Raw genomic sequence first — 18,430 nt, 5'->3', positions numbered from 1 at the left:
GTAGGGGGAGGCTTCCATTTTTATTTATTTATTATTATTATTATAATTATTTTTACTTTTGCATATAGAACTTTTTCGACTGTTCCGTGTTGAGCTCATAGTTTTTTTTTCTTTTTTTCCCGTCATTGCGTCACTTAAATGCACGCGATAGCCTGACGGGAAGTGTTTTGTAGTGTATAATTGTTGTAGTTTATAGACCATGAAGTGTTGTATTGAGTCTCAGTATGCATGTGAAGGTTGAAGCTTTATTTATATATTTTTTTGTTGTGTTTCTTTAACAGACGCGATATTATGAAAGAAAATGTTTGCTTTTTATTGCATTATTCCCATAGCTTTACCAAATACTGAGTGTAGAATTCAGTCTCACCTGAAAAACCTGCGTTACCACATTTAAAAATAAAACGAAGACTTGTTTTGGTGAGTGTGTCAAGACGTTTGGGGTCACTGCGGGAAGTTGACCCTCGGTGTACATGATCTATTTGCTTTAACCGCATTGCTTTTTCACCTGGACGAGCGGGTTCAACGGCCACTTTAACGGTTTTGTGGAGAGACAATGCAACGCCCTTCCATCGCTCCCATTCCGCTAAGGAGCAGCGAGGAACCGCAAGTAACGCGCACTGGAAACTCTTCAGTGACTACTTTAGGCTGGCAACGAAAACGAAAGCCATCAATTGCTCTGCTAAGAAAGCGTAACATTCCAAAGACACTATCACGCAAGTATGTGGAGTTCAAAGGTCGTAAAACGCTATGTAATAATGCACGCGTGGAAACATTACCACCAGATTTCCCCGGCTGTTCCCCGCTAGGCCAGAAGGTATAAAGAGGCGGGGAGTGCGGCCAGACAAGTCACTCCCTTGGCGATCGTCGAGGCGGAAGCATCTCCAGGGACGCGAGGTAGGCCAGGGCGGTGTGCTGCGTGGTGGCCAACTTTCATTAACCTGCTTGTATTACAGTGATCAGTATTTCCACTCGTCTAATTATCGCGTTTCATCATCATTTAATACGTAGTTATGTTTGTAATCTTTCCATATGTCAAACTGTATAAAAGTGAAAATATGAATGAACATTAATGCAGTAATGTAAAGATAAACAAAAAAAAAAAGATGAAGTATTTCACTGAGTTTTTACTTTATCATCATGTACTCAGCAGTGTTTTCATACAGCAGGTAAGCTTTAAGTAATATACGCTTGTGACTGATAGCATAACGTCAAGACAGCAGGTAACAGAAAGACGGAGCATTTCATTACCCAGCATTCGATATTCATGCACACCAGTTTTTTTAATACATCAGGTAAATCATAGCAAGCGTAGAGATGAATGGCGGTGACTGAGAATGCGGCAAGCGATGATAGAAGCAATCAGACGGAACGAAAGTGGCTCATCCCGTGAACTGAATACTACATCGCGGCCGTGATAAGAATGTCCGCGGGTGGGTGACTGGGAGGCGCTCTGGCCCAATAATTGGTCATTTGGCTTGACCTTTTCCGGGACTCAATGTTTAACCCCGAGGGGAAGATGGTCGCCGGCCTCAGATGAGACTATTAATTGTAATGAAGCGATTACAAGTAGCGGGGAGAGAGAATTTAGAGAGCTACTGTTTAACCTTTAGCCCCGCCCATTCTATTATTGAGGGGGGAGAGGGTTGGTTGAGTGTTATAGGTCTCCTCCTCCTCCTCCTCCTCCTCCTCCTCCTCCTCCTCGTTTTCGTCCTCTTTCACTTTTCTCTCTTTCTCTCACTCATCACCCATATTTGTTCTTATCATCACTTATTATCGTCTTTCTTACTCTTACTGTCTTTCTTCTCATGTCTCATCACTGTTCACTTTCTCATTTTCCTTCTCATCACTGTTCTGATAGTTCTTCTCATGTTCTGTCTCATTCTACCTGTTATCATCTTCGTTCTCTTAAAGTTTCTCCTAATCGTCCTCTTCCACATTTTCTTTGTCATTGCCGCTATCATCATTTTCATCCATCGCATCTTTTTTTCCTTCCAACTTCGTTTTCATCTTCTTTGTCATAACCTTGATTATCTTCCTCCTTCTCATTGTGTTCTCGTTCCTTATTTTCTTTTGCGTCAACCCGCCCCCCCCCGGCACCTCCTCCTCCTCGTCTTCGTTGATTAGGTGTTGCAATGGTTATGACGCAGCCTCTCAGGGCATTCATTTTCATTTACACTTTTGAAAACGAAGGTGTGTGTTTCCGCATTCATAAGTATCGAAAGAGTCAGCGGCTTTTCTTTCATATTTTACACATCGTCTTGTCGCTGGGATGAGATTTGCGCTTTTTCGTCTCGCATGTAGATAGAATACTAATGGTTCTGTGAAATGTACTAATTAACTTCTGTCAAAAGTCGATCGGGTGGAAGTCAGCAAAGTGGGAAAAAGTTTAAAAATTATATTGTCCCTCATTGCATGTATGATCTCCGGCTTCCATCGTCAGTTTTTTTTATTCCTCTTTCCTTTGCCTTTCTGGGTCGGGTAACTTCCTCCTCCTCCTTCTCCTCCTCCTTCTCCTCCTCCTCCTCCACCTTCCCCATTCCTCATTCCCTTCCCTCTATGCACCCTCTCACCTTCTATATATTTTTTCATTCCTCTTTCCTTTATCTTTCTGCGTCTGGTAACTTCCTCTTCTTCCTCCTCCTTCTCCTCCTCCTGCTCCTTCCTCATTCCTTATTCCCTTTACTTTATACGCATCCTCTTACCTACTCATATCACCTTTTATTCTTCTTTTCTTTTCTGCGTCTGGTAACTTCCTCCTCCTCCTCCTCCTTCCCCTTTCTTCATACCCTCCTATCACCTTTCCCCTTTTTCATCTATTACCACTGCCAGCTTTCCCTCTTTCTCCTATCACACTTGCCAGCCTTCCCATTCCCTTTACCACAATACCCTTTCCTGTTAACCCTCTCTCCTTTCTCTATCACCTCTTTTCTCGCTCTTCCATTATTGTAACCCTTCCCCCTATCACCTCCACCCTTCCTTGTCATCTTCCCATACCATTCATCTTGCTCTTTCATCATTATAGCATTTCTTCCTATCATTTACATATTTTCTTGTCATCTTCCTATACCTTCAGAATCTCCTTTCTCATGCACTTCATTCATTCACTCCAATTCCCTTTCGCAACTCATTTTATCTTAGCTAATCCTTTTATCCTATACCGTCCCTCCCTTTCCTCCCCTTTCATCCACTTCTCTTCCCTCTAACACTCCCTTTCACTACCTTTTCCATCCTAACCCTTCCCTTGTCATTCCACACTTCCCTCCCCTTCCCTGCCTCTCTCTTTACTGCCCACATCACGGCACAGAGGCGCTGGAATCTACGGCTAACGTGACGCAAGATTGCTGAGAACTTTCCCTCCCTCCAGCCGGTAAAACTGCCTCTACTGGTGTTGTCGGGAAAGCGCCGTTTGAAAGTGCCAAGTGGCAGCGGTACGTACGTTGTTTTGGTGCCACGCTTTGCACTTCAGCACCGGGAGAAGTTAGCCTGTGCACGGGGAGTTTGAGAGTGTCTACGAGTTGGTGTGGAAAGATGCTGCTATGTAGTGTACGTTTGTGGTGTAAAGTTTCAGGCAGTTTTGGGATATCATGAGAAAAGTGAGAAATTGATAGGGATAAGTTGATAGGAACCTCTGTGTGTGTGCGGGGAGTTGGTATAGAAAGATGCTACGTAGTGTGTTTGTAGTATAGAACGTCATGGCTTTTGGATATCATGGGTTGAGAAACTGATCTGCCGTGTTGTCAATGAAAGGCGTTCGCCTCATGGAACCTTTGTGTTTGTGAGTGTGCGGGAAGTTAGTGTTAGAAAATGTTATGTAGTGTACGTGAGGTATAGTGTCATAGCTTTGGGGTATCATGATTTGAGAACCTGAGGAACTGTCCATGAGAGGCGTTCGTCTGATAGAACCTCTGTCAGAACACCCCAGGAGATGCGAGCTTACCACTTTAGTAATCAAGTCAAGATACCAAAGCTCGAATTTGAATGGCCTTGACTCTTCTATCACTACAATAGGAAACGAGGGACGTACTTGAGTATTATTGTATTATAGTGACCTTTCATACATGCCTTATTGTTTGTTTTGCTTATGTAACACTACGCTCGGTAAAGGAAGTAGGTTGTCACATTACAATGATATCAATTAACACTTCCTCTCGCTGGGAGGGCATTCACTTCATTACTACTGGTTATGTAGCTGCTGGGAAGGTGTTGTTGTTGTCTCTCGTATTCTTCGTGTTGATCTGTATCACTTGCGTCTAAATCAGAGTGGCATCAATTATTAATTTTCAGGTATCCAATCTGAGGTTGAATTATTGAAAGATAAATATGTATGTGAGGAGAGACTGGACTAAGAGAGGATGACAGAGAAGAGGGGAAGGGGAGAAAAGGAGAAGAATGAAAAAGTGAGAAAAAATAGAAGAGTAGATGTAGAAGGAGGAGGAAGAAAATCAGAGAGAGAGAGAATGATGACAAAATTAAAGAAAATGGAGAAAAAAGCAAACAGATGGATGAAGACTAGAATATGGAGAAGGACGAAGACAACGCACTAGAGGAAGATGAAGAGACGAAGAAATATAAAGAAGAAATAAAGAAAATAGATGGTAAATTGGAAGTAGAAACCAGGAGTAAAAATCATGAGAAAAGAGGAAAAACAATAAGAAGCACATTGGAACGAGGACAACGAAATAGGAGAATAGGAGGAGGTGGAGGGAGCATCGGCGAAGTATTGTGGGCGGGCAGGTGTTGGTGTGGTGTGGCGTAAGGTGGCCGCCCCGTGATGCATTGTTCCATAAATCTAGCGAGTGGCGGCGGAGGGGCAGCCTTTTATGACATTGTGCTCTCATGCAAGGCCTTATGACAGATTCATTACCCAGCCAGCGACCAAGCAGGCATCCACAGGCTGTCTCCTTCACTTCCTCATTTGCTAACCTCACCCATCACCGCCACCATCACTGCTGCTGCCACAAAGGAACGCAAACGAAGAACGAGTGTAAGATTTGTTGGTTCCTACGGGGATGTTTGTGATAAGCTACACTAATATAAAGGAAGAGAAGTCTACTGGTGATGCTGTTATTGCTTTTAGTGTTATTTATATTCTTGTTATTGTTATTTTCACTGTTAGTAGTGTCACTGTTATTGCTGTTGTGTTTATGGTTACTACTATTATTAATACCACCACCACCACCACCACCACCACCACCACCACCACCACCACCACCACCACCACCACCACCACCACCACCACTACTACTACTACTACTACTACTACTACTACTACTACTACTACTACTACTACTACTACTACTACTACTACTACTACTACTATTTCTACTACAGCTACTGCCGTTATAACTGTTTCATTTGCAACCGCAACAGCCGCTATCAAAATTACCTCGTCCTCTTTCCCGCTTCCTGTTCTTGTTCTAGCTCGTGTTGCTTATAATTGTATCAAAACAAGGAGATCTACACACACACACACACACACACACACACACACACACACACACACAAGAAGAGAGAGTTAGTTATACGCACGTGTAGTCACATGCCGCTCCTACTTTCACACACACAGACACACACACACACACACACACACACACATCGCGAAAAAAAAAAAAACCGAACCCATCCGTAATCCTCCTTTTAATAATTTCTCCCGTTGTACTTTTACTAATACTTTTGTTTCTCCTGCAGAAGTCAAGATGCGGTGCGAGGTACTCCTGCTGGTGGTGGTGGCGGTGGTGGGGGGAGCCTCCGCCTGTAAGTTCTACTGTAAGAACCCCGCCAATGGCGACTACATTTGCTGTGATGACGGGAATCCCTTCACAGTGGTTGAATGTAGGTATTCCAGAGAGAGAGAGAGAGAGAGAGAGAGAGAGAGAGAGAGAGAGAGAGAGAGAGAGAGAGAGAGAGATTAAATCCAATGCACCAAGTGATATATTTCAAATTGTATTATGTTTTATGATACAACCTCGACCTCGACAGAGCAGTGAAAAGCGTATAAAAGTTGCATGATGCGAAATGGTTCAAGTCACGCAGTGTATTCTTGGCATCTGTCCATTGTGAAGATCCCTAAGGTATTCCTCGATGCCTTGCTTATAGTTGCTATTATGAAACTGATTATAAGAACTCAGCCAGTTATAATACTTGTCTCCTTTTCGGCACTTAATAAGAATGCACTTCTTTGACACTCAGTTCTTTTCTTAGAGTTGTAATGGTGATTAAAAGACGATTAAGTTAAGATTAGGTATATTGTTAATTATCTGCAAATAAATGTAATTCATAATGACTTCACAATAATACATAAACTTAAAAAACAATCTCTAACGGCTTAATGATATATGACATTGGCGATATTTAGTTAATGATCAATAGAAGGTTCCAGTTTATAGTAACCTAGTAATGACGAATCAGTCTTGTAATAGTTATATTCATCTAATAGTTTAATGTCATCTGATACCTTCATAATTTTTTAATACCAAACCTTTCCTCGTGATTCCAAATAGCCAGGTGAGTAGGTGTTGATTCAATAGTGACGATAAGTACCTGTGTGTTGCGTTGTGACTGTCATGATGGCTTTTATGGGCAACTCGTGACATTATATGTTGACTGATGGTGACGGCTTGGTGGGGAGAGAAGAGTGCGTGGCGGTGATGGTGTAAGTGGTGGTGGCGGTGTGGTAGTGGTGGTGGTGGTGATGGACTGAGAATGATTGCAGTGAGAGAGAGAGAGAGAGAGAGAGAGAGAGAGAGAGAGAGAGAGAGAGAGAGAGAGAGAGAGAGAGAGAGAGAGAGAGAGAGAGAGAGAGAACCAGTCATCCATTCAACTAGTTAGTCAACCAGATACGCACACAAAAAGCCAGAGAAACCAGTAAACCAAAACAAGAAAACTAAAACACACACACAAACTGACACATTACATAAAAAGAAGAATGAGACACAAGTATAATCCGGAAAACTAGAACAAGGAGTATACCGGAGGAGGAGGAGGAGGAGGAAGAGGAGGAGGAGGAGGAAGTGAGGGGAGGGGGAGAGAGAGAGGGAGAAAGCTGACTGGCACGGGAGGGAAGGAGGGAGGGAGGGAGAGGTGACCGGTGAGGTGCAAACATTCGCACCATTTTCATTTCGGTGACTTGCACGAGCTGGTTCCTTATTGTTTTCCGCTGCACTGACCACCACAACCACCATCATCATCACCACTGCACTGTGACCACCACCATTAACAGCCACAGCAACCTGACCACCATAACGGCACCTGTGTTACCTGGCGTGATGGTTCAAGTAGTGTTACCTGTCGTACCTGCCCGTAAAGTAAACCCTCAGGTGACAGGAGGTGGGTAATAAACAGATAAAGGTGCAGGTGAAGTGGACGGAGGAGGTGTATTGCTGCGCGTCACAGGGGAGAAAGCGAGGCACATCCTAGATTTCCCTGCACCTCAGATCCGCACGAGAGGATGTTCACCCCTGCTGGCGATTTTTTTCATTTATTTTGTTTTGTCTGGTCTTGTTTGTTAACTAAGAGTTCACTTCTAACACCGAGAACAAAAAAAAATAAAATACTGGGAGCTGCAATAAGCCATCAGGTCTACACGCGGCAGTCTTGTATACACGTGGCAGTTCTTGTAGTTTTATTGGCTTAATGCTGAAGCTTATGTTGCCTCTGTATGCTGGAGAGATTGAGGTCCATATCATCAAGCTAAACATTTCCTGAAGAACTTTTCATGTGGAATCCTTAGCACTTCGTACATATTCACAAATTGATAAGGGTGATTATTCCTTGTATATTGTGAGTGAAAGGAGAAAGGTTTACTTAATAACATGATACCCAAAGTGTAAAGGATATTTTCAAGAGCAGTTCATATAATTTAGGAACAGTATACGAATTAGTATTCCTGTTGTGTACCACGATGACTTAGCTTGATATGAATCCTACTGAAGAGTTAGTGTGTGAGATTTTAAATTGTATCTTTGTGGACACTGGTAATTACTGGACGATTTTTTATTTGCATTTTTTTTCATCTACAGCTGAAGAGGAACAAGAACCTGAAGTGTATCCCCCATACGAGTGTAAGTTGCTTATTGAATTAATTAATTTGAACATGTTTGGAAATATGCGTATATACTTAGTGCTCTTGGTTTATAGTAGAAGTTATTATAGCACTAATATATTTACGTTTTCATAGGCGTAAACATAACTCTTATGTAATTCAGTCTGAGAAAATAAATCACATGCAGGATTAATAACAACACCTTAAAGTATTAGTAATTATGTTTAGAGGAGCACAAGACCGATATTCTTATGCATGTCTCTGCTAACCACAAAACACAGCACATCTTCAATGAGTGGGAATTAAATGAACACCTTAACCCTTTCCCTGCTATTTGGTGCATCTTTCTTCATCACTAACCACTCTTGGACATCCTTTCTTCTTGTACAGCCACCTCCAGACATTGTACTACCTAGAAATTGCAAAATATATTCTTTTTTATGCCCTTCTTTCTTCTTTATGCTTATGAAGACTCCAGATATTGCTTCTAGTGCTTTGATTTGTTGCATCTTGCAGTGAAAGGGTTAAACTATCTTCATCTTGAGTGTTACATTTTTATGCATGTCTTTGGTACCCACAGATCCACCTTCAGGAACAGGGTGTGTCTACTACTGCGCCTATGAGGGTTCTACCTACTGCTGCGCCGACACCTCTGCACCAGGTGAGTGAAGCAGAGAGTGAGTGAGTGAAGGAGGGAAGGAGGAAGTGTGTGTGTGTGTGTGTGTGTGTGTGTGTGTGTGTGTGTGTGAATGAGTAAGTGCGTGAGTGAGGGAGGGAGAGTAGTATAAGCAGGGTGGGAGGAATATGGAAGCAGGAGAAGATTAGGTTAAGATTAGGTATGAAAATTGAGGGAAAGGAGGAGGGTTAGTGCATACATGTTGTGATGGCTGAGTGAGTGGCATGGGTGCTCTCTCTCTCTCTCTCTCTCTCTCTCTCTCTCTCTCTCTCTCTCTCTCTCTCTCTCTCTCTCTCTCTCTCTCTCTCTCTCTCAGTGCCTTCCCACTCTCCTTATTGCATTCATCCCTCACTGTTCTTTGTTAATTGTTTTATTATTTATTCTTCCCATTTTGTGTTCATATCTCATCTGTTCTCATCGTTTCCTTCGTCTTGTTATTATTAATTACGTGTTTTACTTCGTCTTTATTACACATTCATTATTACTTCCACTTTCTCTTGATATTTTTTCTCGTATCTTCATTACTTACTCTCACTTCATAGTTCCTGTTCCATATCAGTATTTTATTTATTTTAATCATATCCGTCATTGGGTTGATACATCATTATCCTCACTTTCGATGATTTATTTTTGGCATTTTCTAGGTAATCGGTTTCCTCTCCCCCTCCCCCCCCTCCACCTTTTTTTCCACATAGAATAAATTACCAGGATGGAAACGCTTTGTTCAGCAAAGAGGAAAATCAAAGTAATTAGCAGCACACATCAGTTAATGGCAACAATTTGATTAGTTTTATCATCCGTTATCATTACCACATGTACCGAAGCACTCATTATTTACCGCCATTGTGACAGCTGTTATTACTACTGCTACTGCTACTGCTGCTGCTGCTGCTGCTGCTGCTGCTGCTGCTGCTGCTGTTGCTGCTGCTGCTGCTGCTGCTGCTGCTGCTCATACTACTGTTACTAATGGTGGTGGTGGGGTTGTTACTAGCTACTACTTCTACTACTACTATATTACTACTACTGCAACAGTAGCAGCAGCAGCAGCAACAAAAATAACACCACCACCACCATCACCACCACCACCACCAACAACAACATCAACAACAACAATAATAACAACAATACTCTACTCATATTTCCATTACCATTATAACAACAAGAACAACAATAGCAACAACAACCATTACTACTACCACTACTTCTACTACCATTACCACTACAACAACAACAACAACAACAACAACAACAACAACAACTACTACTACTACTACTACTACTACTACTACTACTACTACTACTACTACTACTACTACTACTATTATCCCCGCACAGTTCCCGAGAGCCACGAGGCGCATGAGGGCAGGTGTCCCGAGGAGGGCGAGCAGGTGTGCAAGTCTCAGGGAATCTTCCTGTACACAAAGAAAGCCAAGGTGAGGAAAGGTGACCAGGTGAAAGTAGGACTGGTGAAGATTGGAAATTATAGTGTAAATTTTGCCTTGATGGAGTGATAGAGTACTGGAGGTTGTATGTGGGATGCACTGGTGTAGACTGTAGTGGAGTAATGTTGTTTGTCACTACCTGTACTGATTAATATAGGTTTGTATTCTCCATTTTTGAGTAACTTAACATTTTATTGTTGTGGATTGTGTTGTGGAATCTTTCAATCTACCTTCTCATATTAGCATGGGCTCGATTCTTCTTCAGGGCATTTGGCTGACTCAGTAGTTCTTCCAGTATTCCAATAGTGGTTGGTGAATGGATTCAAAGAGTACATCTTGGAAAATGAAATAGCCACACAAGTGGAAAGGTTTAGTTGACAGAGTACGTTATAGAGGTTACACTTGTTACATGCTGTTCATATCGACCATGTTGTATTGTTTGTTGTTATTCAAACTACTACTAGTGATAATGAAAGAGGTTCATTCCCCACGAGGAGATTGTAAAGGATGTGTAGTTTTCTATCACAAAAATAACTGAATTGCCCTGTGGCGACATTGTCTCAAACAGGGAGTCAAGCAGCATAGCGAGGTGGCCATCAAGCAGCATGACTAGCAACAATAGCAAGGCAGGAGTAAGGGTCAGGAGGAAGTATTGCGTGGAATAGCCAATAAGCAGCGTGAGTAGCAAGAGTAGGAGAGTAGGGAGTCACTGTTGCTTTGTTTCTCAGACGGGCAGGACCTCTGGGTCACTTCTCCTGGCTGATGGTGACGGCAAACAGCAAGTGTCCTGCGCCTCGGACGGCTACTGTGCCAGGGACGAGAAGTGCTGCCCGAGCAAGTGTGCACGGAGACACATCTGCCTGAAGAGTCTGTCGAAGGAGGAAGATGATGACAAGTAGAGACAAGTGGAAGGCTACGTGGAGAAGGCAAAGGAGAGGAAAAGAGAGTAAGATGCCTAAATCAACGCTGGTTTACATCCCGCCTTGAATGAAATGAAGAAGGAAGAATTATTTTTCTTAAGTGTTTCCTGGCGTAAGGCTAGAAAGGGAAGGAGCTGCTCTGGCCGCCCCTGTTAAGAGTTTCCTGCGGTACAAGTGATGGTCGTGTCTTCCTGGCGTATCCGCGCCGCTTAGGAAGGAAAACAATCAACAAAAACGTAGAAAAGAACATCGTAAGGCGTCCCAGCTCTTCGCTTCGTTTGTGGCGCGAGGCTTCGTTTCCGTTCGTTCAGTGTCTCGAAGCATAATTTACACTCGCATGTAACACTGTTCCTCTGTAAGCCTTTCATCCACTAATGCCCAGATCCCTGTGCACTAGTCCTTAGTCACTGTTATTTGTTAAGTATCAGTTATTTTTTTCTCTGTTAGATAGGTGTTGTTTTTATACTGTGCACTTTGTTCCATCCACTTGAAACATTTAATATATGCAACATGATCACCGCGAGGCTGTTTGAAGCACCCCGAGTTTGCTGTCCGGCTGAGTGTGCGGCACAAAGTGTGATTATTAATTAAAACCATTACATTACCGCTCCGAGTGTCCTATACTGGGAAAGAGAGAGAGAGAGAGAGAGAGAGAGAGAGAGAGAGAGAGAGAGAGAGAGAGAGAGTTTGATTGATTGATTGATTAATTGAGAGAGAGAGAGAGAGAGAGAGAGAGAGAGAGAGAGAGAGAGAGAGAGAGAGAGAGAGAGAGAGAGAGATTTTCCTAGATAAAAACCACAGTATTACATCACGAAATCCCATCATATTTCTCTCTCTCTCTCTCTCTCTCTCTCTCTCTCTCTCTCTCTCTCGGATCCCCTCAAAGCGTCGATTGTATTCCGTGTTGATGAGAACCTTGCATTAGTAATGGATGAAAATGATGATGACTCGTTCCAATCATCCAGACAGAACTCTCTACTCCGGCCCGTGACAGCTCAGCCAGGAGGGGGCTCAAGATGCCACCAGTCGCCAGCCCAAACAAAACCCACGCTTCTATTTCCTATCCATTACTTCCAAACGCATTTTCTTTCTTTTTTTGCATTACCTTTAAGTGTGTGTACGTGTGTTTGTTTTGTGTAGGTGTTGATTGTGTACGTAAGATGTGTATGTGTGTGTGTATGTGTGAATGTGTGTGTGTGGTAACTAGGAAAGTCTTTTCAGACTAGATACGTACCGCAGGACCCAATTATCTTACTTCATCAGGGAGACAAAAGGGATGGTGGTCACAGCCACTACTGACAATTGAAGGGGTCAATCAGAATTCACAACCATTTTCTACCTTGTCTTTTGTGCCACGGAGCATCCTGACTCTGTTTTTCACATTTTCTTCTCTATTATTATGTTCGTGATTTGTTCGTGCTTTGAGTTCGTCTTTCTTCTCCCTCTGATAATGAATAAGAGTTCCACTGCCTCCCAATTATTTTAAATACTTAATTCTAAAGAACATGTAGTGAAGAAAGGTAGGTTTCACTCTACACACGCAGAATTGGTAACACTTCCCTCTCTGTGGTAACGCTGCAGCACGAGTTCATATGAGCGGTTCGAGGCTTTGAGACGCATCTCACGAGCAGTTATGTGTTGTGTGGAAGCTCATCTCGAGGCTTCTGTTGCTTTACTTGAAGTTTGAGTCTTCAGCATCTCTGGCAGCGAGAACAGTCACGCCACGTTGTGTAAGAGGCGGACGTGACAATGCGACCGCGGGAAAGTATTTTTAAACTAGTGAAATGCGTGACGCAGACAACAGAAATACATGGCTGTGTATCGTGAGCTTGGTGACTGAAGCTTCAAGGACCACGAGGAGAGACTAGAGCAAGAGCAAATATAAGATATCTGCCATGTGGAGATGCAAGGAAGCAAGGACATAGGCGGCTGGCAGGTCTTGAGTGAGTATGATGCTGAAGTTGTGAGTTGTTATGGTTATTGTGGATGTATGGTGGAAGCTGAGAAGTGGTGACGATCAAAGGTGGGGTGGAGATGAGACAAGAAGATGGTGGAGACAGAATGGTGAGACGAGTGGAGTGATAGCGTGATGGAAGAAGTGTTGAAGGTGGAAATGTAAATCAGGTGAGGAGTTTAGGAGGTACTGGTGTAGGGGAAGGTGGAAGTGGAGAGTACGTGGTGAGGCATTGTTGAGGGTGGGGGGGTTGCGAGTTGCCACGTGTCAGGCGAAGCAAATTGACCCGCACTCGCGTCAAAAGGAAGGCAGTCAGTCTCTTGAGTCAAGGTGTGAGGGAGGGAATTACAAGTCATAACTGGCACAAAATCCTGCATGAGAGCAAGTCAGGGAACGAGTCTGAAGAAGTCCGGTGTGCTGATTGGCTCATTAGTGGCGGTGTGCCGCGAGTCAGCCAATCAGAGGGTCTTTCTGCCGCCGTCCTTTCCACATCTTGCCGGGACAATTATTTCAGTGACTGCGAAAAAGACGGCGACCACCTATTCCCATCACTGTTTCTCCCAACTCTCCTCCCTGCGTCGTGACCTGGCGCTGCGTCGCTTTGCACTGTCAGTTGTCAGTCACTCAGTCTTGTCTTCTTCCCTCTTCATTTTTCCTTCGTTGAGAACATGGTGTAATTTAACCTTTCGTCAGTCTGTTCAAGCAACGAGGTCATGTATTCTCCAGCTTCTCTCTCTGGGCCGTATTCTGAAAAATCTCTACGCCGTATCTTCACTACTTTCAAAAGCCTGTAGTTGAAACGACACAGGTTTTTAAGTGTGTTTTTACGGTTCTAGTGACAGAATAATAAGATTTCTACACTATTAATAGGAAAAATAGTCTTGAGAACCCGGCTAACCATCTATGTGACCTTCGAAAATAGTCGTAGCGAGAGAGCAAAGCGTTTCTAAATACTAGCGTGGTGAACAGCGTGGGTCGGGAGTCTAACGTCATCGGGCTCTCCAATTACCCTCCCCGTCATCGCCCCGCGCCGTGTAAGCCTCCCGCTCCTTCCTACGTAGGATTTCATTTTTTTCTTATTTTTCTCTGCACTGCGCGGCGCCTCGTGTGGTGGGCGGCGTGGATCGGCTGCCGCGGCCTGCATGACGTCATCAGTGCCTCCCTCCGCCTCCCATTCTCTCGCTCACTGCCTCACCTATTTCCGTTTTCTCTCATAAAGTGCGAACATGTCACTCATAGAAGTCCTCCCAGCTGTCAGTACTCTCTCTCTCTCTCTCTCTCTCTCTCTCTCTCTCTTACCCAGTACACATTTCCTCTCCCACTCTCCCCATCTCATCCTCTTCATCACCGCCTCCCGGTACAGCCTCCCACTCCCACTCTCATCTCCTTATCCCCTCTCACCGCCTCCCAGTACACTCTCCTCTCCCCCATATCCCATCTCGTCCCCTCTCTCACCACCTCCCAGTACATTCTCCCTCACCTATCACCATTTCACTCTCCACCTCCTCTCCTCCCTCACTGCCTCCATGCTTCGTAGTTCGTTCTCTCTGGGCAAGTCGGAACGTTTTATGGTTAGTAGCATCTGGCATCAAATCATACCTGCGTGGCCACCTGTTTCTATGTGCAGGTGCTCATGACCCGCTCAGTCTCACATCTGTTGGCCTACTAATTACCTTCGGGGAATTACGTGATAAATCAAATTGGGTCTTACTTGTTGGAAGGTGCATTAATCTTTAACACTTGTGATGTCATAAGCTGCGTAAATTAAGACTGTTTTGGAGTATTAATTCTTAAACTTATTTTTTTTCTTTTACTCATTCTAAGGTGTTAATTTGTCTCTTTTCTTTGGTGTTATTTCAGATCGTCATGCGCTAGTTACGTGAGTTATTTTCAAATTATATATATATATATATATATATATATATATATATATATATATATATATATATATATATATATATATATATATATATATATATATATATATATATATATATATATATATATATATATATATATATTTTTTTTTTTTTTTTTTTTTTGTGTTATTTATTTATTTTTTTTTTTGTTAATTTATAGTTTTAAGTGTTGTTCCTGACGTGGTCCATTATTTGGCACGCCATGCACTGATTATTACGTTTTATTGCTATCATTTTGAGCCAGACTGTAATATCAACTAAGCTGTGGATGCGTCCTTACACACACACACACACACACACACACACACACACACACACACACACACACACACACACACACACACACACACACACACACACACACACACACACTACGTATATCACCACGAACATGAAAACCACGAGACAGCTGAACACCACCACCGCCACTACCACCGCCACCACCACCACCACTCTATGAACCACACACACACACACACACACACACACACACACACACACACACACACACACACACACACCACAATAACATTCCTCCATTCCTCACCACACACCGCCACACCACCCTACTCACCCTTCCCTTCCCTTCCCTTCCCTTCCCTTCCCTCCTGCCGCCCCTTCTGCAGCCGCCGCCTCGCGTTGGGCTGCCCTCGCCGGGGGCACTCCATCAGCTTATTTCCATGAACCTTGTTTCCGTCCTAGCCTAATGCCTAATGCATTAATACCCCGCTTTAGTAGCACTCAGCTATCTGGGGCCGCGGCCCGCTCGCCACACAAACAGATTATTGGCTTGTGGCTTCATTTCTATATTGTGATCAGCTTTCTCTCTCTCTCTCTCTCTCTCCTCTCTCTCTCTCTCTCCTCTCTCTCTCTCTCTCTCTCTCTCTCTCTCTCTCTCTCTCTCTCTCTCTCGTGTAGTGGTGGCCCGTGGTTGTGTTTCTGTGTTGCAATTTCGACACTGCAAGATACAGGAATGGAAATTGGTGCGAGTTTTGCGAAATGTTTGAGTGGTTCTTGTCGTTACGGGGATATGGACGCCCACACTCTCCCTCCTGCGCCTTAGTTAGCCTCGATAGATTACGTGTGTGCGGATGCTGTGCGTTTACAAGCGGCAGGAATTACGACACACACCGACGCCGAATTCATGAACGAGATGAAGATTCTTACTCAAATATGTGTGTCTTGTCTTCACTTGTTACAATATCTCTTGTGGAGGCTAGTGGAGTCTTCAGGGCTATTTTTATGATTGTAAGTAAGTTTAACAAGGATTCTGCATCATCAGTGGGAGAAAAGATCCATGAGAGGTCGAAAAATCACCTCTGCAGCCTTTGAAAATTGTGATGATGTGGGAACAAAGGGTTTTAAGAACAGTGGCTTAAAACTGGGAATGCAATATTTATTTAGCTATGTTAGAGAGAGAGAGAGAGAGAGAGAGAGAGAGAGAGAGAGAGAGAGAGAGAGAGAGAGAGAGAGAGAGAGAGAGAGAGAGAGAGTTGTACAAGCATCCTTCCTTTCCTCTTTCCTTTCTCCCTTCCATTAAAAGACTGAAGACCACATCTATTAATATCCATCCTCGACCATCACATAAGGAGTTGAGAAGACGCGCATCTTCACCGGCAAGCGAATCCTCTTTTACCTTCCTGCTGTTTGTAGATCTTCTCTTCTTGTTTCCCTCACGTTCCCTTCCTTCCCTTCCTTTTCCTCTGGTCTATGCCTCTCTCCCTCATCTTCTCTGTTCCTCTTTTTGCTTCCACTCATCCATCCCCATCACTGAGTCTTAGATTCTGTGTGTGTGTGTGTTTGTGTGTGTGTGTGTGTGTGTGTGTGTGTGTGTGTGTGTGTGTGTGTGTGTGTGTGAATGAAGATATATATTTTTTTTTTATTTCCTGCTTGAAGGGAAGGAAAAGGAAGGGTTTTGAGAAAGGAGGAAGAAAAGAGGGTTGTGTGGGGAAAAGGAAGGAAGGAAGGAGGAAGTATTTTGAGAGGGAAAGAAGGAAGGAAGGAGAGGATATTGTTTCGTGAAGGAAGGAAGGCAGGAGAGGATGGATTTTCCTGGGTAAGGCAGGAAAGAAGGAATGAAGGAATGAGGATTTTGTGGGAAGAAAGAAGGAAAGAAGTAAAGAAGTGTTTTGGGGAGAAGGAAGAGAGGGAAGTAGGGAGTGATTGAGGAGGTAGATGTAGAGTGAAAGGAAGAGAGTACAGTAGAGTCTGAGTCAAGAGTGAGAGGGATAGGGGGCGCGGAAAGGAAGGAGAGCGTTGGGGGTCAGCGTGAGAGGGAGAGAGTGAGGGGATGAAAAGTTGTTAGTTCTTGCCTTTTTAACTTTTTTGGTTTGCAGTTCTTCTGTGTCGCCGTTAGTGGCTTTTTGCATGGTCGCTGTCACTCGTTTTTGTTTGTGGATATCTTTTTTAAGGCAGTCTCCCATATTTTTGTGCTTTACTTTCCCCGTTTTCCTCTTTCATCAGTAAGGCGGGGTGGTCAACTATGCAGTGTGTGTGTGTGTGTGTGTGTGTGTGTGTGTGTGTGTGTCCAGATTTAGGAAGTAAGTGTAAAACATTGATTTCTTCACGTGATGGACTAGTAATGAGGTGCGTTTCACTCTGAGGTAATGTACCCCCGCAGCGTTACTTAATAGGTCTGTGCATACGAGTCTAGTCAATTATGCATCACTTAGTGATGTATTCTGGGAAAACTTAGGGGATAAAGTTACGTGAATTACTGAAATATAGAGACGAAGTAACTACTACTATTGCTGCAACTGCTGCTGCTGCTACTACTACTACTTTTTTATATTTTTCTATGTAAGAGGAGCACCGACCAAGGGCAACAAAATTATAAGGGAAAAAAAAAGGCTCACTGACGTGCCGGTCACCAAACATAGTCAAAAGCAGTCTTCAAAACTTGAAGGATAAGTGTCTTGAAACCTCTCTCTTTTGAAAGAGTTCAAGTCATAGGAAGGAGGGAATACAGAAGCAGGCAGGGAGTTCCACAACTACCATCTATACTACTGCTACTACTACCACTTTTACAGTACCGCTACCAACCAATAAACCTTTTCTTACAAATAAAAAAAAAAATATATATAAGTTATATCTCTCTTCTTTCTAAACACACGTTAATGATAACAGCAGCAGCAGCAGTAGTAGTAGTAGTGGTGGTGATAGTGGTGGCAGCAACAGCAGCAATAACACAGCAGCCACATAAACAGCATAGGAGCACGGCCATTAACAAGCAGCAGAAGCAGTAAGCCTTTGAGCAGCGGCGGTGGCAGCAGCTTTTTACCAGTCGGTATTTACATAAAGGCGGAACACAAGTCCATTTTATCATTAGTCTTCCTGATGCTGCCGGGGAGGAGAGGGGGAACTGGGGGATGGGGGGGTTAGTTCAGAGGAGGTATAGGCCGGGGTTACTGGGGACGTTTTAAGGGGGTATGAGAGAGAGAGAGAGAGAGAGAGAGAGAGAGAGAGAGAGAGAGAGAGA

The 18,430-nt window shown here is 43.5% G+C and overlaps 1 protein-coding gene across 1 annotated transcript; it reads left to right on the top strand.

Annotated features, from left to right (window-relative positions):
* The first annotated feature begins 830 nt into the window (after positions 1-830).
* LOC135090612 (uncharacterized) lies at positions 831-11,683 on the top strand. Its single transcript, XM_063987524.1, has 6 exons — positions 831-894; positions 5,689-5,832; positions 8,019-8,060; positions 8,622-8,702; positions 10,053-10,150; positions 10,888-11,683. The coding sequence occupies exons 2-6, from the start codon at positions 5,697-5,699 to the stop codon at positions 11,056-11,058; spliced, it is 528 nt and encodes a 175-aa protein (XP_063843594.1). The 5' UTR covers positions 831-894; positions 5,689-5,696; the 3' UTR covers positions 11,059-11,683.
* Positions 11,684-18,430: the final 6,747 nt, after the last annotated feature.

The sequence above is a fragment of the Scylla paramamosain genome, chromosome 35 (genome assembly GCF_035594125.1).
Source record: "Scylla paramamosain isolate STU-SP2022 chromosome 35, ASM3559412v1, whole genome shotgun sequence".
Taxonomy (NCBI): Eukaryota; Metazoa; Arthropoda; class Malacostraca; order Decapoda; family Portunidae; genus Scylla; species Scylla paramamosain.
The sequence above is the reverse complement of the archived record's forward strand: the minus strand, read 5'-3'. Positions and strand labels throughout refer to the sequence as shown.

What these genes read in the sequence shown, in the direction of transcription:
- LOC135090612 (XM_063987524.1), top strand. Translation starts at nt 5,697, where the DNA reads ATGCGGTGCGAGGTACTCCTGCTGGTGGTGGTGGCGGTGGTGGGGGGA. An exon ending in TCCCTTCACAGTGGTTGAAT is followed by an intron (nt 5,833 to 8,018) that starts GTAGGTATTCCA and finishes TTTCATCTACAG; the next exon opens with CTGAAGAGGAACAAGAACCT. An exon ending in AGTGTATCCCCCATACGAGT is followed by an intron (nt 8,061 to 8,621) that starts GTAAGTTGCTTA and finishes TGGTACCCACAG; the next exon opens with ATCCACCTTCAGGAACAGGG.